A 26,424-nucleotide genomic window follows, 5' to 3' on the forward strand; every position below is an offset into this window, starting at 1 on the left:
TTCTTTTATTCTAAACTCAATTGGCAAGTTTTATGTACATTTTTAGCTGCTAAATTTCGATCTTTTACTTTGTCCTATCCATGTGAACAGTTGTTTCAGCTGTTCCTCTCATCTGTGATTCCATGGCATGGGGTAGCATCTCACCCTTGTCCTAAATGAACTAACATTCTGCTGCTCTGTCTTCACCAGGTAGCTATGGGGTTAGGAAAATGTATATTCTGTTTATTCTGTAATTTGCAGTCAGGTTTTCCTTTCACTTCTAGTAGCTTTTGCATTTGGGGCAAAGATACTTGATAATCCTAACTTCTTCGGTAAATGATTCCTTTATCATTACAGGGCCATTTCCCACTGATTTGTAAACTAACTTCTCCTGTAACTGATACAAATGCCAAGACTCCCACATTCTTGGTTTGCAAGTATCTGATTTGCCACTGTTTCCAAGGTTGCGTTTTCAAGCTTTGTTTCTTATGTATTCATAATGCGCTCTTTGTTATATAGAGCTGGTCTATATATCTGGTTATATATCTGGCTGGTCTCCTGCCACACAGGGGATGTGACGTGCTCCTGACCTCTGACCTCCAATGGCCAGCAGTGCCCCTTGCCACTGTGCTGACAAAAAGAGCCCCATGGAATTCTGGAAACCCTGGTGGGTTTAGCTGTTCTGTGGATCTGTGTCATCTGACTGGCACTTTATTCGTTTTCCCATCGTAGGAAAGGTAGACGGGTTGGCCATTTGGGGCCATCTCAAGTACCCATTCCTTCCCTGTCCTTTACCCTGTCTTCACCACTGTGCTGTACTTGTATTTCACATTAGAGAAACTCATGAAGGAATCATGGAGGGCTGTATGACTTGCCTGTCGCTACCACAATGCATTGCCACAGACTGGGTGGTTTAAGACAACAGAAGTGTATTTGCTCACACTTCTGGGGCCAGAAACGGAGAATCAGGCTGGGGCAGCGCCCCGTCCACAGGCTCCAGGGGCGGCTCCTTCCCGGCCTGTTCCAGCTTCCAGCATGAGGCCTCCTCACTCCAACCTCTGCTTCTGAGTTCACACGACCTTCTCTTGTGCCTGTCAAATCTCCGTCTTTGAGGGTACGTGAGGTAGCGTCCTGGCCCTCCAGGATAATTGCCCTATCTCAGAACTCTTCATGTAATCACAGCTGCAGAGACCTTCTTTCCAGGTAAGGGAACAGTTGCCCAGGTCCCAGGGATTACGACCTGATGTTTCTGGGGCCGCCATTCAGTTCAGTGCAGGGCCTGTTCAAGGCAGTCATTAATGTGTTGATAAATGGACATTTTGAAGATAGTTCAAGCTTGAGGTAGTGTCGTTATTATATCATTTATCATCTAAAGCCAGTGCATTTGAGAGCTTGAAAGGAGCTCTGTGAATAATTATGCGAGGAAACAAGGGTCCACCCTGGCTGTCCCAGGTGTGTCTGACATATGGCCACCCTTTTACAGGCCTCTGGCTTTGGGACTGACCTTGGAGCTGGCCAAGACATAGAGATTGTTCTGGCACTATTATTTCTGTCACATCTGTATGGTCAGTGTACCTCACATTAAAATAATTAGTTTAATTCTTTCACCAGACTGGTCAAGAGGGAAATTCTTAATTTTGGCTGTCATTTCAGGTATGGTGTGCCTTTGTATTTTGTTTTTGAAATTGCTGCTAATAGCTGTTAATAACTGTTCTAGCCATTTCCTAGGTCAAATGGATTGGTTCTGTATTGGGAAACTGTATTGAAGCGGGGTAACAGGTAATCGATCTGCTTTGGAGCCCAGAAAAAGGTGGAGCCTTTGAACCGTTTCCAAAGCTTATTTCATCATTTTAGACCTCACCGGTCCCTTGTACGCAAGCCCTGTACATCTGCAAGCTTTATTTGTGGTTTTGTTTATATGTGCAAGAGACCAGGGACAAGTTCTGACAGTGAAGGAAGGGTCTCAGACATCGGACACTTCAGCACGATGCAGTTCTACCACAGAAAATGGTGATGCTGGTGTTCATTGTAGAATTTGTGGTGCTGTGTGGTCTCAGCTCTGAGGTTCCACCTTAAGAATCGGGTAGACTCAGGCCTGAATTTCAGTGCCATTATTTTCTCAGTTCATCCTTCATAAAAGTAGCTTAAACTCCTTGTGCCTTTAGTTTCCTCATCCGTAGATTCAGAATGATATTTGTTACTATTTATAAAGTGCTTAGCAGAACTTCCCCCGCCCCCAAAAAGGTGTCATTTTTTTTTGTCCTCACCTGAGAACATGCTTATTGATTCCAGAGTCAGGGGAAGCAGGGGAGAGAAAGGGAGAGAAACATCAATGTGAGAGAGTAACACCAATCAGGATGTTGATGCTCTTGTATGCTCCCAACTGGGGACCAAATCCACAACCTGAGCATGTGCTCCAGCTGGGAATCAAACCTACAAATTTTTGGTTTAGGAGACCATGCTCCAACCAACTGAGCCACACCAGCCAGGGCCAGATGTCAAATTTTTTAGGCTTTGTGGACCGCTGGGTAGAGACAAATGGCTCAGCTCCACCATTTTCACATGAAAGCAGCCATATATCACATGTCAATGAAGGGCCATGGCTGTGTTCCACTAAACCTTTATGGACATAGCAATAGGAATCTCATATACTTTTCAAATGTCACAATATACTCTTCTTGTTTGGACTGTTTTTACAACCACTTAAAAATGCAAATTCCATGCTTCTCTCACAGGTTGTACAAAACCACACCACAGGCCAGGCTTGGCCCACAGAGCTCCATTCGCTGATACCTACTATAGGGGACACTCAGTAATTGCTAGTTTCCTTTCCCAGTAAAAGCAGTATGACATGTCCCAGCCAGTGTGGTTCAGTTGGTTGGGCATCTTCTGGCAAAGTGAAAGGTCACCATTTCGATTTGGGGTCAGAGCACATGCCTAGGTTATAGGTTTGGTCCCTGGTTGGGGTGCATGCGAGAGGCAGCCAATTAAATGTTTCCCTCTCACATTGATGTTTCTCTCCCTCCATTCCCCTCTCTCTAAAATAAAAAATAAATTTAAAAAGTAATATGGCGTGGGCAAGACTGCAAATAATTACTTGGGAGGTGATAGAGGACTTGTAGCTTTTTCCCAAACTGCTTTCAAGGTTCTGTTCTCTTTTCAATGAAATGGCTTCTTTTTATTTTGTAACTGAAGAAAAAAATATTGAGGACCATTGTTTTGATTCAAATTTCTCCAATCTTGTCCATTTTTCAAGGTTGCCCAATGTACTTTCAGCAGGATGGCATCTGATACCTTGTTTGGGGCTTGAAATAGCCAGAGAGTCTTTGTCAGGGTTGGTCTGGCCCACGAAACTTTTGACCTTTATCAGTGTCTCATTAGGGTAGTCCAACATTTTATTTTTGATTACTGTACTTTGATTCTACCTTTGTTGAAATGTCAGGCTCATTTTCCTTTTTATTGGCTGTAAAGTCAGCTAACTTATAAATAGTTTTTCATGCAAGATTCAGTTGGGCCTTGGGCCAAATGATGAAACAGTGCTAAAACCGAATTTGTAAACAAGGTTCTGTGGTTTGGATCTCAGGAGGACAAGATGCTTGACGTAGTGAGAGCGATGACCAGAGGACTCTTCCTGCCAATTATAAACTTGTAGGGAGAGTCCCAAATTGACTAGTGTTGCAAGTCAGACTGTATTACAAAGAAGTCCCAGTAATCAATTGATTCTCTTAGTTTTTCTGCAATTTTGGTAAACTGAAGAAGTCTCACAGTTGGTGAAGCTAATGATGAAGCCTTGGAAACTTGCTGTTAACGGAGATTCTATTATGAAATAATTAGCAAAGATAAGCATTGTATGCCAGGTACAGAGCTATGTGCTGTAGATGACATGAAAAGTCTCCAAACCCAGTTCTCTGTCCTTGAGAGTCTAGTTGTGACCCCGACATCCATATATAGACAGTGTTCTCACATCAGTCTTTCAGCAGGTGGTCCCAAATGGTGGGAGGCCAAATGCCGAGCCAGTGCCATGTCCCGTTAGAAGGGACGGATCCTTTCTTTCTGGAGTTCTCAGAGTGCCTTTAAGTTTGGAGGCCTGAACCAGCTCTGGAGGGTCACACAAGTTGCCTGAGCAGAGGCAGCCAAAATGCAGGTGTGTGGCTGTGACAGCACTTGGAAGTGTCCCCCAGAAGAGGCGGAGCAGGCCCAGGACAGACTGCAGGGAGGACCCGCATTGGCAGAGGCATGTGTGCAGGAGGACCAGCTCTCAGTAGCGAGAGCCAGACTGGCTCGAGGGCTTTTTATCCGAAAGGTAGCATGGAACAGAACAGGGCAGTGAACGGTGAAAACATGCATGATCATAGGTAGTTAGTTGAGAAGATTGCAAATTTTTTTAAAAAACAAGAGAAATATTGTCCCATAATCTCACTATCTAGAAACATTGCCTATTAACATTTGGGGGTGTTTCCTCTAATTTTTTGTGTATTGAGAAGAAATGTGTGTGTATGCGTGTGTGTGTGTGTATTTGCATGTGTATATATATTAAAGTAATGTTTCCTTTTTTTAAAAAAGAATGGTATAGCAGCATACAAATTATCTGTTAACATTGTGATGTAATTCCTTTCTGTGTGTTTTTACCTGAATATATATTGTGTGTGTGTGTAACAGGAATCATTGATTTTTACTATTGCAAATGAACTCTTTTCTCACCTTTATTGAGATATAAATGGCATATAACACTGTGGAAGTTTGAGTGAAATGTTTTAACCTTATATTTTCTTTTTTGTGTGGCTGATATGTAGCAATATTCACAGCAAATTGCCGAACTTTTTTCCTAGGTCTAATCATGTCTGTATAGTCTCTTGGATATTTTTCTTTTCGATGCAGACAGAGTTATTGAGCATAATTTACGATGTGGAAGCTGCAGCTGGGGAGAAGTTAGGTCACTCGAAGGCAGTAAATCACAGTGCACCTCCTTCTGTAAATACGAAATTCTCCATCACCGTAAGGTGTTCTCTCCTCGATCTGGTTTTTGTGTAATTTCTAACACTGAGCATTGGCTCCCGGCTTCCTGTTTGACAGCCGGCCTTGGCTGGTGGGGCTGTGCGGGAGGTGGCCCTGCCTCCCCATCCGGCGTTCGCACTCTCCCCTGTGACCAAACTGGACTTCGTTTGTTCAGTTCCTGGATGTGATCTCTCAGCTTGGGCCATGTCACACGTGCCGCTCTTTGTGGAACACTGGTCTCCCCGCCTCCGCCAGCCTGCAAAGCGGTTTCCTCAGAGGGCCTCTGCCAAAGAGCCTCTTTAAACTTCGTGTCCTCCGCGCTAGTGTCTGTCCCAGTACCTCTCCTTCCCCACGCTTGTCCCGATTTGAATTAGGCAGATCATGACATTACACGTAAACAGTTTGTTTGTTTCTTTGACATTTGTTCTCCATACCCAGCGTCGGGCCTTGTGATAGTATATGTAGATAGTAAATATTTGGTGAACAAAATGAAATGAATACTCTTTGTTGTTAAAACATGTAATTTACTATTGCTAAGTAGATAATTGAAAGTTATTGTTAATTTTCTTTATTAACATGTTATCGAGAGGCTGTGATTTATCTTTGTCGTGCAAACCTCAGTGGGAGGAGTCTGAAGGTACCTGTCTCTTCCAGTCTGTTTTCCTGTGATAAAATCCATGTCTTTATATTTTAGAGTCGTGCTCCGATTTCTGCGAAACTCGTGGCCAATATGCTCTCGGTTGCCGGGGCAGATCACATCATCACCATGGACCTGCACGCCTCTCAGATCCAGGTTCTGGCGCTTTCTTTCTTGCCCTCGGTTGTGATTGGGGGTTCAGCGCAAGTGCTTAAATCCTGTTTGTTGTGAAGTTACGTAATTTTCAAAGGAGGTAACGTGACTTGGGGCTGGTTTTTCACCTTTACTGAACTTGGAAATGTAATTTCACGTTGAAAGCGCCTGTCTCCACCACCCCCTTGTCTCCAGTCAGTTTTGGAGGGGTGGGAATATCTTCTGGGCAGTCCCCACAAATAAGAGATGGAACTAAAATATGCTCCTGGAGTGGACCTGTCTTTTGATTTAATTCTGTTAAAATTAAGGAAAGGGAATCTGCTGAGAAGGCTTCCTTTGAATAAAAATACTCAAATTTTATGTAACGAAAGACCACCTTTTCAAAAGCCTGCAGTGTGACGCTCACTTCTCCCCACAGGGATTCTTTGACATCCCCGTGGATAACTTGTATGCGGAGCCCGCGGTCCTGCAGTGGATTCGGGAGAACATCACGGATTGGAGGAACTGTATCATCGTTTCCCCGGATGCGGGTGGAGCCAAAAGGTAGGCACTGACCACACCAGGTATATTTCTGCATTTGCTGATTGCTTTTTCCCTTTCTTGTGTATTGGATAAGGAAACATGTTTGAGATGACTTATCACTTGATTTTGCAAACGAGCCAATAAGGAGCAACAGGCTTAAGCTCCAGAGCAGAGTGCTGTCTTCTTTGTCAACATTTCATCAGTCATAAGGGAGAAAAAATTCATACACACACACACGTATCTGTTTTCAGCAAAGAGTATGTTTTGAGGTTTTTAGGTAATGTTTTGCTGATTATAAAAGCAAAAGCCCAATTGGAAAATGAGGCTTTTAATTAGCAACATGATTGACTAAGCCAGTCTTTTCTACTACGAACACTTGGAAGTGATAGCCAAGATAGAATTTTAAAAACAGAAATACACATTCATGGAATACCAGTATAGCTCCTCTTTCTCCAAGAGAGAGAGGAAGCTATCTGGGGCTAAGAAATGAAGAGGGGCTGAAAGCCATGCTTGGGTGGCCTGAGGATCAGGTGTCATATCCAGGAAGAGTGAGGTGACTGGGGTGTTGGTACCCACATAGGTGCTTCCAGAGAGAACGGGGAGGAAAGGGTGACTTCTGCTCTGCAGCCCAGAAGGCAAGCCAGGCTTTACCAGTGCCTTTGAATGGGGGGAGAAAATAGGCACCTGTGAGATGCCAAAGTGATGCCTGTGCCACGTGTCAACATGCGGCGGGTTAACCTCTGTCCCTGGGGGGCGGGAACCCCTATGCTAAAAAGATTTCCATTAAAACTGGTCCCAGACTGCAAAGCCACTGCAAAGGGACAGTTCCACAGGCTCAGGTAGTACTCACTGTTGAAGTCAACCCGATCATGCCTGCTAGTCCAAATCGCCGGGCCACAGACAGCCAGCGTCACAAGGCTACAGAACAGTTACTAGGTGTAATGTAAGCTGTACAGAGACTATCGTGGCTCTGAGAGCATCAGAGTGCGGGCACACTGAATGGCATAGGAAAACTGTAGGAGCAGCTGCAAATCTGGAGCGCTTTGCAGAGACTTGAATTAAGAAGCAATAGGTACTGCAAGTGGGGATGGTGACTCACTCAAAGTGACCTTGTAGAACTATGCACCTGCCCTCTGGGAAGGAAGAAAAAGTGGAATGGGGTTTTAGCACCTTGCCTGGAAGGGAGAGGTGAAAGAGACCTCCTGTCCAATAGCGCTGTAAGAAAGCAAAGAACTCACCTTGTGGTGAGAGACCAGTGACCATCATCAGGCTTCAGGACGTCTTTAAAATGTAAATACCCATCCCTCATTTGGCTCCCTCATCTACCTGCAGGCCAGCTAGGGCCCTAGAATGAAACTTAAAAGCTTCGGAATAGCCCAGAAAGTGAGGGGCCTGATTCTTACAAGAGCCCCTTAGTGCACATAAGCTGCTGTTGCTAGTGCTTACATTTCCAGCACAGAAGAGAAGGGAAAACAGGGCTCAGCTGGAGATGGGTCTCCAACAGCAGCAGAAAGTGGCCACTGAAGGAGCTCACAAACATTATAAAAGACAGAAGCAGAGCATTAATTTGCAAGGACCCCAGCTGGGCAGCGATAGGGTGGGGAGAAGTACCATATCAGAGCCCAGCACTGAGCGTGATGCTCGCAAATGTGCCCCAGCCAGGCCCCCCAGGTGCAAGACACTGTGAGTATTGTCTGCTTAAGCAGATGGGAAGATGAGCAACGTTTTGGAATAATTTCTAGTGGCAACGCTGGCAGTTTACTTGGGAACTTACGTAGGTCATTCGGTGGAATCCATATTCCATATGACAAGTCTGTTGGCCTGATGGGAAGTTAGAGGGGAACACGTGGACCAAGGGGCACATGAGCATGCCATGCAACTTGTGATTAATAAGAGCTTTGTTGACAAATAATTCACATACCTCAGTTTTCCCAGTTAAAGTGCACAGTTCAGTGGTTTTCGGAATACTCACAATTTGTGTATCCATCTAATTCTGGAACATTTTTTATCACCCCCCAGAGGAAACACCGTACCCATTAGTAGTCACTCCCCATTCCCTCCCAGCCCCTGGCAGCCGCTCATCAGCTTTCTGTCTCTGTGAGGTCGCCTCTCTGGACATTTGATGTAAATGGAATCAGACAATATTATGTGCCTTTGGCTCAGTCATATTTGTTCTTTAAAAAAAAGAAAAAAAGAAAAAAATTACTTTGGCAGGTAATAAGCCAAAAAGAACAGATTCCACAAACTTTTGTTGCTTTTTTAAAATCCCAACCATATTTTTTAATATATAATGTGAAAATATAATACTCTTAGCAAACCTTCAAACAGGGTAGCATCCCCCATTTCCTTCTTTAGCAACATTCCTCTATTCTTTCCAATGTCAGAATTACGTTATTCAAACATCTATCTCCCTTGTATTTCATACAGATGGTAATATGCTGTACGTACTCCTTATGTGTATACTCTGCTTTTATTAAAACTTAACTTGCTCCATTGTTTTTTTACAGCTGGGTAATATTCCATTGTATTTGTATGTTGTGATTCTTTTAACCAGTTCCCATTCCTCACTCATAGACTGTTTGTACTGTCACGGGTCGCTTAACGACAGGAACATGTTCTGAGAGTTGCGTCATTAGGCAATGCGTCCTGGTGTGAACACAATAGAGTGCACTTACACAAGCCTAGACAGTACAGCCTCCACACCAGGGCTAGGCCACAAACCTGCACAACTGGTTGCTACACTGAATGCTATAGGCAGTTGTAACACAGCGGTAAGTATGTATGTATTTAAACATGGAAAAGGTACAGGACAAATACAGTATGAAGGACACAGAAAGGAGCGCCTGCACAGGGCACTTGGTGTGAGTGGAGCCGGCAGGACTGGCAGCTGCTCCGGGTGAGGCAGAGAGGGAGGGTGGGGCCAAGAAGGCCCGGGACAGCCTCGTACACTACTGTCCACCCACTGTCCACTTACATTTATTTAAAAATGTCTTCAGTAATAAATGAAACGTAGTGTACTGTGATGCTTTTTACTTTATAAACTTGAGAATTCTTTTTAGCTTCCTGACTCTTGGAATGACACTTAGCATAAAACAAACACATTATACAGGTGTACAAAAATATTTTCTCTATATCCTTATTCCATAGGGATTTTACTGTTTGTATTTTTTTATTTTATTTTTGTTTAAAGATTTTATTTATTTTTAGATGGAGGGAAAGAGTGGGAGAGAAACAGCAATGTGTGGTTCCCTCTCGAGTGCCCCCCTACTGGGGACCTGGCCTGCAGCCCAGGCATGTGCCCTGACTGGGAATGGAACCAGTGACCCTTGGTTCACAGGCTGGCACTCAATCCACTGAGCCACACTTTCCAGGGTAGATTTTACTATTTTTAAGTTTATTTTTTACTTTTTAAATTCTCTTGTTAAAGACTAAGACACAAACACACATTAGCCTAGGCCGGCACAGGGTCCAGGTCACCAGTATCACTGTCTTCTACCTGCCCATCTTGTCCCATTGGAGGGTCTTCATCTCTATGGTGACAGTGCCTTCTCTGGAACACCTCCTGAAGGACCTGCCTGGGGCTCTTCTTGAGGAGGTGTCACTTTTTTCAGAGACATGTTTGAGGCCTCTCTATTAATGAAACCTTTTGGATGCTGGGGTGCTGAGGGTAGGGTTCAGCACCCTTCCAGGCGTGTTTATTTTCCATGAGGGTCTGTTCTTACCTTTTTGCCTATTCTGTTGGCCTGAGGCCTTTTCCTTTGCATTCTGAAGAGTGCCCACAGGCAAGAGGTCACACCTTAGGCTCTTGTGTTGGGGGGGATTCAGATGTCTGTGCCCCCACCCTGCTTTTTTCATTTCTTCTCTTTGTGTGTTTTTATTCTCTGCAGGACTTTCCCAACATTCTTTAGCTGTCTCTTCACCTTTTTTTGGTTTCTGGGTTTATAAAGGATTCACTCTCTCAACATTTTTCTTCTCCTATGATTTTGTTTAAGGGTTGTTCTTTTCTTTTTTAATGTTCCATTTTTTTTAACCTGAAATTGTATTGGAATGAAGAGTGAAATGAGATTCCAGCTCTTCCCCCACCTCCCAGCCTTCTACTTGTTCCAAAACTACTTATTAAATAATCCATCTCTCCCTTATGCAAGAAACATGGCCTTTTATGATAGGTTCCCCTATTTTTTTTGCCACCTCCTTTCCCCCTTCCCAAGCTTTTATTATACATTATCATCCTCACATTCCAAACTCAGCTATTTCCCAACTGACTGAACAGCCTCACAGGTAACACATGGTGTGTGCAGTTTACATTATCTGTGACTTCTTTGCTTAATGCAAAAAGTCCTCCCTATTCCACCAAAGAAAATAAATCTCTATCTCACAAATTGGAACTTTCTGCCTTAGAAAAAGCTTTGCCGCTTGACTTGTTCCCGGTCAAAATATATATATATATTTAATGTCGCCACAAGAGGTCCCTCGGGTAGTTTTTGAAACTTCATTGGGCTAACAGCTAAGAGCAAATAAACCTTAAAAGGAAACACACCTGCCATGGTTAAGATAATCAATATTAACTAAAACTGGTACAGGAAGTTGGTGAAACTAAGTAATTCAGGTTTAATTTTTATTTTTTCTGGTTTAGAAAGAGTGTAAACATGTGTCCAGAAGAAATGGAGAGTAAACTGTGCATTATTTTTCTTCTAGCTTTTCCTGCTTAAGATTTCTGTGTGATATATTGTCTCAACACTATTTGTTAGGGTTACGTATTAATAAGTCTCAGTTGTCTACCTGCAAACAGAGTTGTAGGCTGTTCAGGACTAGGAATATTCTATTAAGTGGCTGGGCCTCCCCACTCATGTTCCATGCTCACCCTCGTTCCCCCAAAGCCCCATGGCTCACTCAGCTTGTTCCTCACCCTGCTTCTGGGTGCCCCCCTTGTCTGCTTGCCCAAGGGGCAGGAGAGTGGGGTCACCTGGCAGAGGTGTGAATGCATGTTGTACTTGAACTTCACAGCTCCATGGGCTTAGAACTTAGGCCACAACGGTGGTGGGCCATGGGCCAGGGCCCTGCCACGCTGAGATCTTTCTGATCCTTACAAATAAACCAGTGCTCTAATGTAGACACACGCATTGCATATACGGTGTTCACGAGTCTCTTCTTGGGAAAATCTGTCTTGTTTCCTGAGAAACTCGCTTTCCTGAATTACAGTTTATATGGCTTATCTTTATGAAATTGGCATATGGATAGTAGTAAATGTTGTGATTGTGGGGAACAATTTTTGTCAGCATTGTAATTAATTTGTTTGCCCAATTAAGTCCTTATGTTAGGAAACCAGTGGTAAATAGATTTAGAAATGAAGGGTGTGAGCTAGAGTAATGTGGTTTTGGTTTGAGACGGAAGGATGCATTTTTTAGACTACTTTTTTTTCCCCAATTTTTTTTATTTAATTATTTTTCAAGTATAGTCTCCTGTCTATTACTCCCATCCCATCCCACCCCCCGTGCTCCCCCCTCCCTCCCATTTCCACCCTTCTCAGATGTTGTCCATGTATCCTTTATATATGTTCCTTTAAATCCCTCCCCTATTTCCCCTGAAATTCCCTCCCTCATATTTTTTTTTAAATTTTTTTCGAAGGGGAGGGAAGGAGAAAGAGAGGGAGAGAAACAGCAATGTGTGGTTGCCTCTCACATGGCCCCCACTAGGGACCTGGCCAGCAACCCAGGCATGAGCCCTGACTGGGAATCAAACCATAAGCCTTTGGTTCACAGCCCATGCTCAATCCACTGAGCTACACCAGCCAGGGAAAGGATGCATTTTTGATAACAGGAAGAATATAGACCTTTATCACAGTAATGCTTCCCTTTGCTTCAGGGACTTTGGAGATCTGAAGCTGGTGTCTTATCTTAGCTGCTCTAACAGCCTTTGTCTTTAAGTGGAAAGTTTGTTCCTTATTTTGTTGATTGATAGGAGAGAATGAGACATCAGCTTGTTTTTCCACTTAGTTGTGCACTCATTGGCTGATTCTTCTGTGTGCTCTGACTGGGGAGCAAGCCTGCAGCCTTGCTATATCCAGACGATGTGCTAACCAGTGGAGATACCCAGCCAGGGCCTGATCCTTTCTCTTTTGAGATTATCGACATTTTCATTCGTGACCACCATCTTTTGTACTTTAAAGCTATTGTCTGGTGTAGTTTCTTTCTTTTCCACAAATTAGACATCATTATTGCAATTTTAGATAATAAACATTTATTTAGATTTGTCTACTTAGTGGCTGTCTTTGCTTACCTCTCCCCCCGCCACCATATCCCAATGTATCTGTTATCATTTTTCCTTATCTTGGACTATTACCCCAAAGGATCATTTTGAGTTCAATTCTCCACTTGTGGGTTTTAGCATATACAGCATGGGAATTTGGATGAATAACACTAAGGACTGCCTACGTGCAGTTTGCAACTCTTGGGAGCGAACTAATGCCCTCCACTTAGCATGGAGTTTGAGACAGCCACACGTCCTTCCCGTCCCTACCTGGGCAGCAGGTTAATTATTGCGGTTTGATTCCCAGTCAGGGCACATGCCTGGGTTGCCGGCCAGGTCTCTAGTGGGGGCCATGTGAGAGGCAACCACACATTGCAGGTTAATTTTTACTTACTATGCTGAGGGATAACCTCCAGCATCCCTCTGTTACACAGGGTCACCTCTTAGGCTCAAGATCCTTTAAGGCTCCTTAGAAACCCTCGGGGCAAGACCTTAGCTGCTTGCCTGCTTCTTAGGATAACCCACTTTTACATCCTCGGCTTCTGAAGATCCCGACTACTGTTCCAGCTCAGCGATGCATTCGTACAGATAGTCCCCTCTGTGACCTAGCACTGGAGCTGTTTCCATCAGAAAGGGTGCCCAGGGGCCTACTGTGCCACAGTGCAACTCTAGAATGTTCAGAAATGGAGATTTTCCTACATGGAGTAAAGGTGGCCTCGCCTTAGGCCTCATTCTCATTTCTGGCCCTTACGTGAGTAACAGATGTCCCTGCTAATTTCAGGGAAAACACTAAGATCTGAAAAAGGTGGCTGTGGTCTTTGGTCAAGTTGGGAGCTGGTAAAAGACTGGCTAAATAAGTTATATACACAGCGCTACCATATGACCCAGTAATTCTGCCCATATGTATGCACCTAAAGGACTTAAAAGCAGGGACTCAGACATACTTCTGTGCCAATGTTTATAGCAGCAGAATTCACAGTAGCCAAAACATTGAAACAATCCAGGTGCCCATCAGCACATGACTGGCTAGGCAGAACGGGCTATTGTATATCCTTATGATGCAAATGATTGATCCATACCAAGGAATAAAATAGTGATCTATGCTACAACACGGACAAACTGAGTAAATATCAGTTCCAACTGGTGTGGCAGAGTGGCTTGGGTATCATCCTGTAGACCAAAAGGTCTCCTGTTTGATTCCCGGTAAGGGCACATGCCTGGGTTGCAGGCCAGGTTCCCAATTGGGGCACATATGAGAGGCAACCAATTGATTTTTCTCACATCGATGTTTCTTTCCCTTTCTCCCTCCCTTCCCCTCTCTCTAAAAATAAATAAAACCTTTTTAGAAAAACTAGTAAACATGCTAAGAGAAAGAAGCCAGCTACAAAAGACCATACATTGTATGATTCCATTCATATGAAAATTTCAGAAGACGTAAATCCATAGAGATGAAGTAGCCTCATGGCCATGGTGGCCTGGGGGGAGTGGGGAGTGACTGCCAAAATGGCACGGGGTTTCCTTTTGGCGTGGTGAAAATGTTCTGGAAATTAGAGGTGGTACTTATACAATACGATGTGTGTGCGCTGAATGCCACCGAATTGTATGTTTTAAGCTGGTTGAAATGATAGACTCTATTTTATATGCATGTTAGATTCTATTTTATATGCATGTTACCACAATTAAAAAGCACGGTCACTGAACCTTCTCAGAAGCAGGTGAGGGAGACCTGGGGTGCAGAGACTTGTCGCTGTCTCTGTGGTCGGAGCGCCCAGGAGCACCCTTCCCGGTTGCTGTCTGAGGATGATGCAGTGAACAGGAGCAGGGCCCTAAAAAGGCACGGAGGTCACTCTCCATTCACTGCCTACAAAACTGCAGCGTGCGACAGTGAGTGTATCGGGCCCCCAGTATCACTTCTCAGCTGAATTGCATAGCAGTTGATTGTTATAAGAACTCAAATCTCATTTCAAGTCGCCTTGTATCTGTGGCATCATTTTGTGGTCACTTTTCATCGGAAAAATGTCCTGGGCTCACAGACGGGCCCAGCCTGTCACCTCCTCTTTCTGGGGCCAGCTCCGTGCTTTCTGAGCTGCTGGCTTTTGAGCATTCACAGTTGACGGGTGGAGGAACCAGACTCATGATTTAGTCTCCAAGTGTACTAAGGCTTCAAGTGTACTGGCGCCTATGGCTGTAAGCCTGCCTGTTCCATAGCTGCATTTCACCAGGACTTTGTCCCCCACAGCCACGCCCCTAACTGCGCCCATGGCAGTTTCCAAGAAACTTGCTTAAATTCATGCCTGGGATTTCAAAAACCACCACGCAGCACTACCAAATTGAATATCAGTCATTATCCAGTAGCGTTAGCCAGTGGGCAGGGTACTCTGTCATTTATCCCCAGCTGCCACAAATGCAGAGCCACGTCACTGGCCTCACAAGTGACAGCTGATTCTTTCATTGTGTAGAGTGTGGCTGGTGACTACATTCCTAATGGGCAACTTGAAAGAACGAAATTGTTTTACTGACTGTTTTTAACGTGTCCTCTTCATCTGCACAGGGTCACATCCATTGCTGACAGGTTGAATGTGGACTTTGCGCTGATTCACAAAGAGAGGAAGAAGGCGAACGAGGTGGATGGGATGGTCCTGGTGGGTGACGTGAAGGACCGTGTGGCCATCCTCGTGGATGACATGGCTGACACTTGTGGCACAATCTGCCACGCTGCGGACAAGTACGAGGGACAATTTGGGAAAGTGTTAGGATATCTCATTAAGAAGGGGGAAGTGTCAGCTTTGAAAAATTAGGCCTGTTTTTCCTAATCATTGCTGTCTGCTTAGCAGTGACATTTCAAATCAGGGGAGGTTCTAGGCGCATTTATTTTCCTTGGTAGGAAGGAAACCATGGTCCTTTAAGGCCTGCTTTCTACTTTCAAGGTGGGTTTTATGAAGGGTCCAAGGAGGCATGCCCCCTGTACCTGAGCACAGAAAGAAAGACACCCCTTGCAGGCTTCCTCGGGCTCTCACTGCCTTCTGTTCGGCCCTCGCTCCAGCCTTCAAAGACAGTACAAAGCAAAGAACAAAATCTCTCAATGATATTTTATATTGATACGTCGAAAGGATGATATTCAGGCTATTTTGGTTTAAACCAATGGCTCTCAACCAAGGGCAGTTTTGTTCCCTGGGGGACATTTGACAATGTCTGGAGACATTTTTGGTTGTCACAGCCCAGGGGAGGGAGGCATTGCTACAGTGCAGTCCAGGGGTGCAGCACAACAAAGGACCCTCTGGGCCCACGGCCAAGGTCAGTAGTCCCGGATTTAATGGCATAACAAAGCATGTTGCCAACACATACCTTTTAAGAGCCTGGTTTTTGGCTACTGAACGTGAATGAAATTGGTTTTGTGGTTTCCTTTATGGAACACTTTGCTTTTAAATTCACACTAAGGGGAGACTTTTTTGGTCTTCTGTTTTATAGGTTGGTCTTGGCCGGAGCTACCAAAGTTTATGCCATTCTTACCCACGGGATCTTCTCTGGACCAGCTATTTCCAGAATCAACAGTGCCTCCTTCGAGGCTGTTGTTGTCACAAACACAATCCCGCAAGAGGACAAAATGATTCATTGCCCCAAGATCCAGGTACTGTCTACCCTGCAGGCAGAGCCAAGCGAGGCACCTACCTTGGATCTCGAAAAATAGCATCTGTGCGTGACTGCTGACGAAGGCAGATGTCAGCAGAGGGTGCAGCTTCCCTTTTGCGGGGGGGCGGGTGTCTAACTCATGTTCGAGCTCTGAGAAAGGCTCTGGCCAGCAAAGGTCAAAGTTAGAAATAGTAAGTGGATAAAACCACTTACTGTGGAGAGAAAAAGAGGAAGAGCCAGGCTGGGCTGGAGCTCAACAGAATTAACTTACAACCCAAAAGGTCCACCAGATCAGCTGCAGGTGACAGTCCGTGAGCTATGGCCCACCAGCCCAGTCCAGCCCATCATGTGCTTTTGTAAATAAAGTTTTATGGGAACACAGCCACGCCCATGAATTTATATATCGTCTGTGGCTGTTCTCACACAACCATGACAACTGAGTTGGGCGTGGCCTACAAAGCAGAAAATATTTTTTCTCAAGCCCTTTACAGAAACAGTAGTTTGCTGAACCCTGAGTTAGAATGATCATAGTTGTGCTTTTAAATGATATAGTCACTACATTGTTCTGAAACCAAGAGAAAGAGAAACCTTCCATATAATTGAATAAAATTAATTTGAAAACAACAAACGCCCAAGAAAAGGATGTCTCTGGTTAACGGCAGCTCTGGAAAGCCTTTGAGTATCTGCACTGAAAATCTGCCTCCCAGGATCCCATTAGGCAGGGGTGTCAGACTCATGTTCACCAGGGACCACATCAGCCTCTCAGTTGCCTTCAAAGGGCTGAATGTAACTGTAGGACTGTATACATGTAACTGCTCCTTAATGGTTAAGCGAGAGCTCGGTGCTGCCGCTGGATAGAAACTAGGTGCCGGGCTGGATAAAACGAGGTGGAGGGCCGGATTCGGCCTGCGGGCCTTGTGTTTGCCACCTGTGTCTTAGGGGTTTGGTTTCACAGGCCGTAATTTGAAGATTGACCCAAAGCTGTCTCTCCTCCCAAAAGAAAATGGGTATAGGTCTTGATAATAGCATGTCTTGCAGGTAGAGAAATTGTAGGTTTTCTGGCTTTTATGTTTTTAATTACATGCGACTAAGATGCCTCACTTCCCTTGCCCTTTTTCTCTTTGTCACTTAGGTCATTGACATTTCAATGATCTTGGCCGAGGCGATCCGCCGGACCCACAACGGTGAATCTGTGTCTTACCTGTTCAGCCATGTCCCGCTGTAAATCCAGGGCGGGAGGATGGAGCAAGCCTGCTGATTTCTGATGAGTGTGTTTTCATCTGATTTGTTAGCTTCAGGGCTCAGCAGTTAGAACACAAAAGCCAGATCTTTGTATCCACCAAGACCCGGTGTGTCCCCCTTCTATAGCTCAAAGACCATTTACTTCCAGTTTCGGGGCAGGGCAGTGGTTATTTGATCTGCTAACTGTCATAAATCAAAAGCATTTTTGTTATCTTGACTTGCTCTGATAGGCGACTTTCTCCTTTGTCCTGTTTGTTTTGAGGCCACAACTTCCACATATGTAATTGCATTGTGGAGGTTCATAATTTATATATTTCAGGGTTGCCCAAGGTGACTTTAGGATAAAGACTTCTATGTATATATAAAATGATAATGCCTGTGGACATTTGAGTAAAACCCCGTATAGAATGAGCCCTTCTAAGAAAACCTTAGAAAATATATAATACCATGATTTTTTTTTTAGTAGCCAGGTTTCAAATAAACCATTTTAGTTACTGTGTTTGATTTGGACCAAAGTCTTTGTACTTGAAGATGGCCACTGATACATTTTTGAGTGAATATTAGACCTATCAGAGGCCATTTAGCTCCAAATTGTTTTTATTACCACTTCTGGAACACATGTTACAGCAATCACCTGCGTGAAATGTCGTGTTCTCAAATCCCACAATGACTTCAGTGATAGATCCGCATTGGAGCCCGTTTTGAGACAGTCTCTGCACTGTCCCGCTCCTGCTCGCCTCTGTCCATCCCAGACGGACAGTTGTTTGGGCGCCATTTGTCCTGTCGTCTTGTTGAGGTCACGTTTTCAGCTCTGGCTTTGACTTAGCCTTTTTCCAAACATGAAAATGTTGTTGATTTCCACCCGGCCAAAAGCTCCTAAGTCCCCTCAGATTGACTGGTCATCATTTGGCCTTTCACAGGAATGAAAGGGTGGATTTTTTTTTGTAATTTACACTAAATGCATATTTAAGCATCATCAGTTTTGATTTTTCACGTTCATCAGCTTTTTGTAATAAGAAGTAGCGAGACTAGGCAACTGATTATTGGAACCAAAGCCACTACGGGAACAATTTTTCATGTAGGCCTACAAGAAAAGTACAAATAAATAAACAGGAGTTCCCCCATTGAAATAATATTCAACTAGGGGCCCGAGAGTGATTGTGGGGGAAAAGATTGCTTCCTCCCCGAGGTGGCCCTTGATGACCTCCTCCCACGTCAGGTGCCTCCCCGATGCCCTCCCTCCTTGTGAGTTTTATTATGTGCCCACTGGTGCGCACCCAGCTGAATACTGTGCCACCGGAAGAAGACCATTCACCTGCATAAGATAATAAGCAAACAGGCTCTCCCTCCTGCTGAATCTTAAAACTTGGAGAGGATAAATTGTTTAAAATGTGCAGAGGGAAAAGGAAAAATCTATTGAAGTCATTAACAAATTTGTTAGAAACCTTCACAAAGAGGCCGTTATGGTTTCCAACTTCACTGCAGCAGAGGTGGAAACGAAGTGAAAAAGTGTCATTTTTGTCACCACAGAAACGAGCATTTTGAGGTACGGTTTTTGAGATAAAATGGTATAGCCTGGTACAGCCAGCTATGCAATACAGAGTGACAATGTCTAGAAAGAGTTGACTTGAGATAATATAAAGAGTTTATTTAGATGCTATGTAATTTTAATTTTTTGATAAACGAGGGATAGCTGTATTTCTTAGGATTTCTATGCATAGAGAAATGAAAATGTAGTTATATGGATATGCGTAAGTAGACAGCTTGGCATACGAGTGTGGGCCTGTTGACATGACATGACTAAACCCAGTTGCTTTCAAGGTAATCATTTCATCTAACATTTATAATTGGTAGTAAAATAGGGAGTTGATTTTAAAATAAGATCCAAAGGGGGAAAATTTTTACAAAATCTATTGTAATCTTCTAAATTAAGACCTGACTGTTTCTTAGATTGTTTAGTACCAAGTGTGTTTTTGAAAGTACTTCTAATACATTAGCTAACTAATTAGACTGGACTCGGCCATACATAGTGGCAGTGTGGGCCCGAGCTATTTGCTTTCAGTTCAGCGAAGATGGGGAAGGTAGCCTACGAGCAGCTTCCTCCCACAGCTCCCAGAACTCACGCTTTTCCTATTGCTGGTGTGGAAACGTGTCCATGAAACCACTGAACACGTTGGTCCTGTCAGCTCTGCTGGGTGGAGGCTGACTTGCTGTGTATCTAGCCAAAAAGGGGAGCCAGAGAAATGGGAACATAACCAAAATCGCTCAGCCCTCCAAGTTACATTAATCAACTTGCAGATATTCATAGGGTAACTGTGTTTTGTTAGATGTCAACTAGATTCAGGAATATATCATTTGCAGTGCTTGTATTCGTTTACTATAACATTTTCAGATCTTTCAACACTGTACTAAAACCTTTCAATAAAGTCCTACTACTTTCATAGTGTGAGTCGTCATTGCGGAGCTGTTTGTTTTGCCTGAGTGATGTTTTGTGGGCTACCTGAAAATGTCTGCCACTTCTGACTATAGCCCACCATATAAAATTACAGAAAAGCCAGTTTTTTTAAGTCAGCTGTCTTCCTTTTTTATCCACACCTGAGGATATTTTTTCATTGCTTTTATAGAGAGAAGCAGAGAGGGGGGACATTTATTGATTGACTTCTTGCACACATCCTGACTGGGGACTAAACCCGTGACCTGTGTATGTGCCCTGACTGGGAATTGAACCCACAACCTTTCAATTTATAGGACGACACTCTGACCAACTGAGCCACATGGGTCAGGACTCTCTCCTCCATTTTGAAGGTATTTCTGAAGGACTGATTAGCAGTCTCCTTGCCCCAAAGTGTAATAGTGGTACCACATAAGGTATCCAAGTTGATAATTCTAGATTTTTCCTGTAAAACAAAGATTGCACAGTGTTTACACAGCAAAGTAGTAATGTTTGGTAGCCATAGGTTGGAGTGGACCAAACTTAAATGTACGCGCCATAGAAGTTTCTCATGTGCTTTGATTTTGGAAGTGCCAAAAAGCATTTCCTGTTCCCACAGAACAACTTGTATTCAGTGATGCTTTAAGTTATTCTCGTAGGGACAAGATAAATTTATATAATACTCATGCTCTCCCAGTAATGCTCAGGTTTAAAGTGTGGGTAACCCAGAGTGGCAACCTTTAGTCTTAAAGTTCCAGTGAAATATAAAGAACTAAGCTCCATCGGAGATGATCTGTTTGAGAGAATGTGATGGAATGTACTCGAAGGAAGGGGGAAATGAAGCAGTGGTGGAAACACTTCAATTCCACCTAACAATGCTGTCACACCTCTGGGGGTATGTCATTCCATGTGGCAGATCTTACCAAATCCAGCTGAGCTACAGGATGGACAGGCTGTGTGTCAGGGAAAGATGAAATAGAGGTTCAGAGGATGAGCAAGGCTAGGGTGATCTGAATGGGCTTTGTGAAGGGACAGCTTGCTGGTGCTTCATGGCAGAATTTTTCAGAACCAGATGGCTGTATTCCAGCAAGGGCTCAAGCAGGATCAGCACAAGGTGTTTGGTGTGTAGTATGTTTGAGTGAGGATGGCCAATGAAGATGGAAGTGAAGGGCTGAAACATACTAGTATATCCTTCCTGTGTGTTGCCTGCAGAAGTCAACATGTTGTCTGTCCTTTTCCCTACAGAGCTTCACTTCACTTTATTGCTTGACCTGCTGTACCCTAGAAACACATCCCTCCATCTTTCCCTGCCCTCACTTCCCAAGACCACCTTCTGGATTGGTTGGCTTCACTGTAGTCTCCAAGCTCTGTTTTGTGTTCTTGAAAGGGCACAAACACAATCCCCTCACCCAGAGAGCTCATTGTCCTGACCATCTCCATCAAGGGTAGCATTAGGTAGTGGCAAACAGATGCATGTTGAAAATACTTCCAATGGGCTGTAGACACAACAGGAATAATTGCCGTACAATAACAGAGATGGTGATCAATTGAAGCCTTTCACACCAACCTAATTTGTGTGACCATACCAATATAAATGGAACCAAAAGCAGTGCCCTGTATAATGATAAGAGCAGTTCTCACTATCTATCCTAAAGGCTGAGTCCTGTGATCAAAAGAAAAACCAGCAAAAATAACTTCGCATTTTAAAAGCAATAAAAATGGAAAAGCAAACAATGCAATGTGGTGGAAAGTGCCCTAAACCAGGAGTGTAGCGATGTAGAGGCTGGTCCCTGGTATGCTACTGCCAAGCTGTGTGGCCTTGGGCAGATGTCCACAGCACTCTGAGTCTGGGTATCTGTGAAATGAGATACCCATTTAATTGAGCTATAATATTACAATTAATAACACAACTGGCATAAAAAAAAAGGTTTAGAAACAGCTGAATCTTGGAAATCACCTCAACTGGTATATGTACTAGTAGTACCCTGCTGACCTGAGATGTTAAATAGGTCCTGGACATCAATCAACATTTATTTTTTTATGGAAGGAAAAGAGCGTGCAGGTTAACCAATTAAATTGTAAATAGAGGTCAGGTTAAGAGAGCTTCTATCATTCCTGTTTGTCTCAAGCTTGTCTGTCCACTGAAATCAATTGAGCAGTTCTGAAAACTCCCAATACCCAAGCCCCACCCATGAGTGGTTAAATCAGAGTCATTGGGTGCCTGACATGAAAGTCCCTTTCCAATGTGCCACCAAGATTCAGAACTTCCACTTTAAGCTCATGGCCACAAAGCTCTCAAGGTCTGCTCCCTCCTCCCAACATGCAAGCATATCAGGTTTGGGACACTACACTTAGAAAGCAAAAGAGCAAAGCAAAGTATATGTAAGAACAAAGGGCTGCCATTAATTCCATAAATCTATACAAGTCAGCACCTACATTTTGGAGAATTTTAAAACATTTCTCCTTTGTTAGAATTCCTACACATGGTGTTGCTCCATTGGAGCAATGCCCCTCTTGAACTCGGGTATACTTGAGTCCCTCGCTGGAAAGGTACTATCAATTTGCACGCCCACCCAAACTCCAGAAATCCTGGCTGACACTGAATAGGCAATTTTTCCCCCTTTTTTCCAATCTGATTATTTAAAAATACTGGGATGTTGTTTTATTTGTATTTCTTTAAGAACTTTATTTTATTGACTATAAATATTTATTTTATAAAATCTGTAAGATAATGTAGTAATAGAAATATTACATAGATATACCCAAACCTTGTTAATCTATCACCAATTACTGCACATTTTCTTTTTCTTCAATTATATAAAGACTTTATTACTGACTATAAAATAATATATATCCATTGAGGAAATTTTGGTAAATACAAGGACAAGAAATGTTTTAAAATTTTTCACAATTACTTGGCAATAACAATGGCTAAAAGTGTAGCATATAACTGAACAAGAAGTTGTTTAAAAATTTTTTTACACTTACCATTTTCCATGTCATTTAACATTCTAATACATGACTTCCAGAGGCTGCATAGTAATCTAAAGTAATAGGTTTTAAATCCAATACCCTTGAGCCCTGGCTGGCGTAGCTCAGTGGATTGAGCACGGACCTGTGAACCAAAGGATTGTGGTTCAATACCCAGTCAGGGCACATGCCTGGGTTGCAGGCCAGTTCCCAGCAGGGGACTCACAAGAAGCAAGCATACATACATTGATATTTCTCTCCCTCTCTCCTTCCCTTCCCCTCTAAAGATAAATGAATAAAACACTTTTAAAAATCCAGTACCCTTGAAAAAATCTGAAACAACAGATCTTGGCTTAAATACTAATCCCCTTACCTTTCTCTTATATATGTCACAAGCAGTACCCTGTTACTTTGGTGGTTCCCAGTGAACCACAGCTCCCAATTTTCATGATCATATGTAGTGCCCTCCCTTACTGACTCTTGGCTTAGCCAACATATAGGCCATTCGCAAGGATAATGCAAACAAGGGCTTAGTGCTTGCTCACTGGGCTTGTACTGGAATACTCACTTTTAGTATCTAATCACCATGAAAAGAAGCCCAAGCTAGCCACATGGAAAGCAAAAAAGCAAGAGGTCACCACCTCCCAACCTTCCCCACTGGGGCACTGGATATGTGAACAAAGCCATTTGACTGCAAGCGCATGAGAGACCCCAACTGCGACCAACAGAAAGACAGCCCAGCAGAGCCCTCCCAATGCAAAGTGCAGTGAATGCGGAAACTTGTAGCTGGTTTAAGCTAATAAGTTTCAGTATGGTTTGTCACACAGCAATATGTAACTGAAACATGGCAGCCTCGAATGTGAATTGTTACATCGAATAGGGAAAGTAGGTCTTTAGAATCATAAACTCAAGCAGGTCTTCTGGTTTATAATCTGGTTTAAATGGCTGAGGACCAGGCTGATGAGATGAACACAGGCGGGGGAGTCAAAACAACATGAACTGTAACCCAGTTTTGCGTATTACTAGATATATGACTTCTTAGAGTATCAGCTTCCATGTGGACAAATCAGGCTCCAGCACCAGCTACCTCACAGGTGTTTTATTTTTAGGCTTCATGAGTGATGAAGCTCATAAAGAGCTGGGTGCTTCTAACGCAAGTGTGTCAAACTCATTTTCACCGGGGGCCACATCTGTCTTGCAGTTGCCTTCAGAGGGCTGAATGTAATTTCAGGACTGTGTAAACGTAACTGTTCCTTAACAGTTAAGTGAGAGGTCAGTGCTGCTGCTGGGTAGAAACAAGGTGCTGGGCCAGATAAAACAAGGTAGAGGGCCTTGTGTTTGCCACCTGTGCTCTAATGCAGTGAGGTCATTAACCAGGTGAAGGAATAGATGTACAGATGTGAGGAGCATTTTTATTAGGCAGTCATGTCTCTGGCACACAAGAGACCATTCTTTCCACTATACCTTACTACTGATGGACTTACTTAACCGGTCTACAAAAACCAGATGATGAGATCGATTCTCTGTAATGCCCACCTGCTTCTGATATTTCAAGGCAGCAGGCAGACTGCTTGGAGACCATTACAGCCATAAATAGCCTTTCCTCTTTTTAACCAAGTCATCTATTCGTTATTTGCATCGGGGGCTTTTTTCAAATCATCTGACCCTCTGGACTTTTCTGGTAGGACCCATCCTCAACAGGAAAGAAGGGTGCTGTCACATGAATTTGCATATCCTGTCAAGGTCATCTTCAGAACACTTTCATTTCAAGGTAAAATGAAACTCACAGGACTGAGCAGACAGGTGCTTCACAGTTCAGTGTAAAGAGGGGATGAGAAAACAAAGACAAGGGTAACCGTGGCACGAGGCTTTCCGATGCTGCAAACATATATACAAAGGAACCATGTGGCCTGTGTTCTATCTCCACGTGTCACTTACAAAGAGCAGGCTTGTGGTATTGGCACATTTCTAGTGCAGACTATGATTTCAAAAGGACTCATTGTTGCATCTAACTGAAAGGGTTCAGCCTTGTGATAAAAATACCATTAAAGTCCTCTCTCCTTTTCATCAACCAAACCCCGACTTTCTGAGCCCAAGAGTGGAAACGGGCAGCAGGAATCGGGGAAGCAATGGGGTTAATACCTACCTCTCACTCACCGCATGCTCACCCAAACCGAGGAACTTGCATACAGACACAGTAAGGCCTGTTCTTCCCCATGCTGGGGACGCGGCATTGGGTGTACTGGAGCAATTTGCTCAAGGGATTTATTGAGGTTCCCATCCGCTGTGGCAAGCTCTGTATGATGCTACGTTCCCACCCAACCTGTTTGATGTCTACACTGGAGTCAAATGGCAGAGCTGGGACTCAAACCTGGGCATCTGTCCACAGCTGTGCACTTGTTCAACCACTGCTGTGGGTGTTGGCTCCAGTCTGGCCTTCCTTTTAATTTCGGAGGTTAAATCCCAAGAGTCCTTCAATGTTTAAATCTGTAGATGAACATGACAGTAAATAGGGCTGCCAAGATACACTACGGGATACCCAATTAAATTTGAATTTTAGATAAACAGCCAATAATTTTTTAGTATAAGCATGGCCCAATTTGCCAAACTTAGCAGCCTTACAGTACAGCTTATCTACCCACCAAGGGTGGTTCTTGATCTGCTAAAAGGAAAAAAACCAAAATGCAATGAGACTTAGAAAACCCAGTATGAGGCAGCCCACCCTCCTACTTCTTCATCCAATAATTGCTCTTGAGCTTGCTAACCTGCAGGAGACTGCGCTGACCATGTGGCCATCTTCTGGGTCCTCACTCAGACTGGGTCCTCACTCAGACTGGATCACGACTGGGGCCACAACTAACTCTTCAGCAGAAGATCTTCCATAGGTTCAAGGTGAGTCAAGGTAAACGAAGACCCGAACAAACCCAGCTGCCCATCATTAGAGGGACAGTTAAGTAAACTGTGGACTATCCAGACAAGGAAGGCTGTCTAACTGTGAGAAAAGAGTGAGGATGCCCCTCTATGAAGCTGTAGTGTAGAAGGAACTCCACATAAAAAGGCAAGTGAGGAACAAAGTGCATGCTAATGAAATATACCTAGGGGGTAAATGGGAGGGGAATAAGATAAAGAAATTCTGGGAAGAGAAATGAGGAACTGATAATAGTGGTTTCTTGTCGGCGTGGGGCAGGGCGGGGGGAATTGGAAAAATGGCTCATGACGAATTTTGTTTACCATGTGTCCATCTACGCATGCGTGTATGTCTGTATCTGAGCAGACAAGAGTTCAGAGCAGGCGTGAGGCTGCTGTCCTTAGAAAGGGCTGCTTCCCAGGTTGGCCTTGGACTGGCAGCTGGGAACTTGAGTTTTTAGTGGGTCCTCACCATCCCCAGAACTGGGAAGAGTGGCTCACTGTGGCTTAACTGTTTGTAAACAATATAATTTATACTGAACAATATAATTTCCTTCTGGAATTTTGGTATGTGCTAGGCAGAGGGTGCCTACATGACAGGCCCCCACTAAAAACCCTGAGTGCTGAGTCTGCAATGAGTTTCCTGGTGGATAACATTTCATATGTGTTTTCTCAAGTGGTTGCTGGGGGAAGAAGCATGTCCTGAGCTTGT

At 43.8% G+C, this 26,424-nt stretch overlaps 1 protein-coding gene across 2 annotated transcripts in view; it reads left to right on the plus strand.

The window, feature by feature from the left end:
* The window catches only part of PRPS2 (phosphoribosyl pyrophosphate synthetase 2), a 28,848-nt gene extending 9,003 nt beyond the window's left edge, over window positions 1-19,845 (plus strand). For both annotated transcript variants that reach the window (XM_037046298.1, XM_037046297.1), the window contains exons 3-7: window positions 5,669-5,767; window positions 6,183-6,307; window positions 15,084-15,257; window positions 16,001-16,160; window positions 17,295-19,845. In XM_037046298.1, the coding sequence (XP_036902193.1) occupies window positions 5,669-5,767; window positions 6,183-6,307; window positions 15,084-15,257; window positions 16,001-16,160; window positions 17,295-17,387 (651 nt within the window). In that variant the 3' untranslated portion in view covers window positions 17,388-19,845. The remainder of the gene's footprint in view (window positions 1-5,668; window positions 5,768-6,182; window positions 6,308-15,083; window positions 15,258-16,000; window positions 16,161-17,294) is intronic.
* Window positions 19,846-26,424: the final 6,579 nt, after the last annotated feature.

Source organism: Sturnira hondurensis, unplaced genomic scaffold (genome assembly GCF_014824575.4).
Source record: "Sturnira hondurensis isolate 20B ecotype Veracruz unplaced genomic scaffold, ASM1482457v3 Scaffold0005220, whole genome shotgun sequence".
NCBI classification, from domain to species: Eukaryota; Metazoa; Chordata; class Mammalia; order Chiroptera; family Phyllostomidae; genus Sturnira; species Sturnira hondurensis.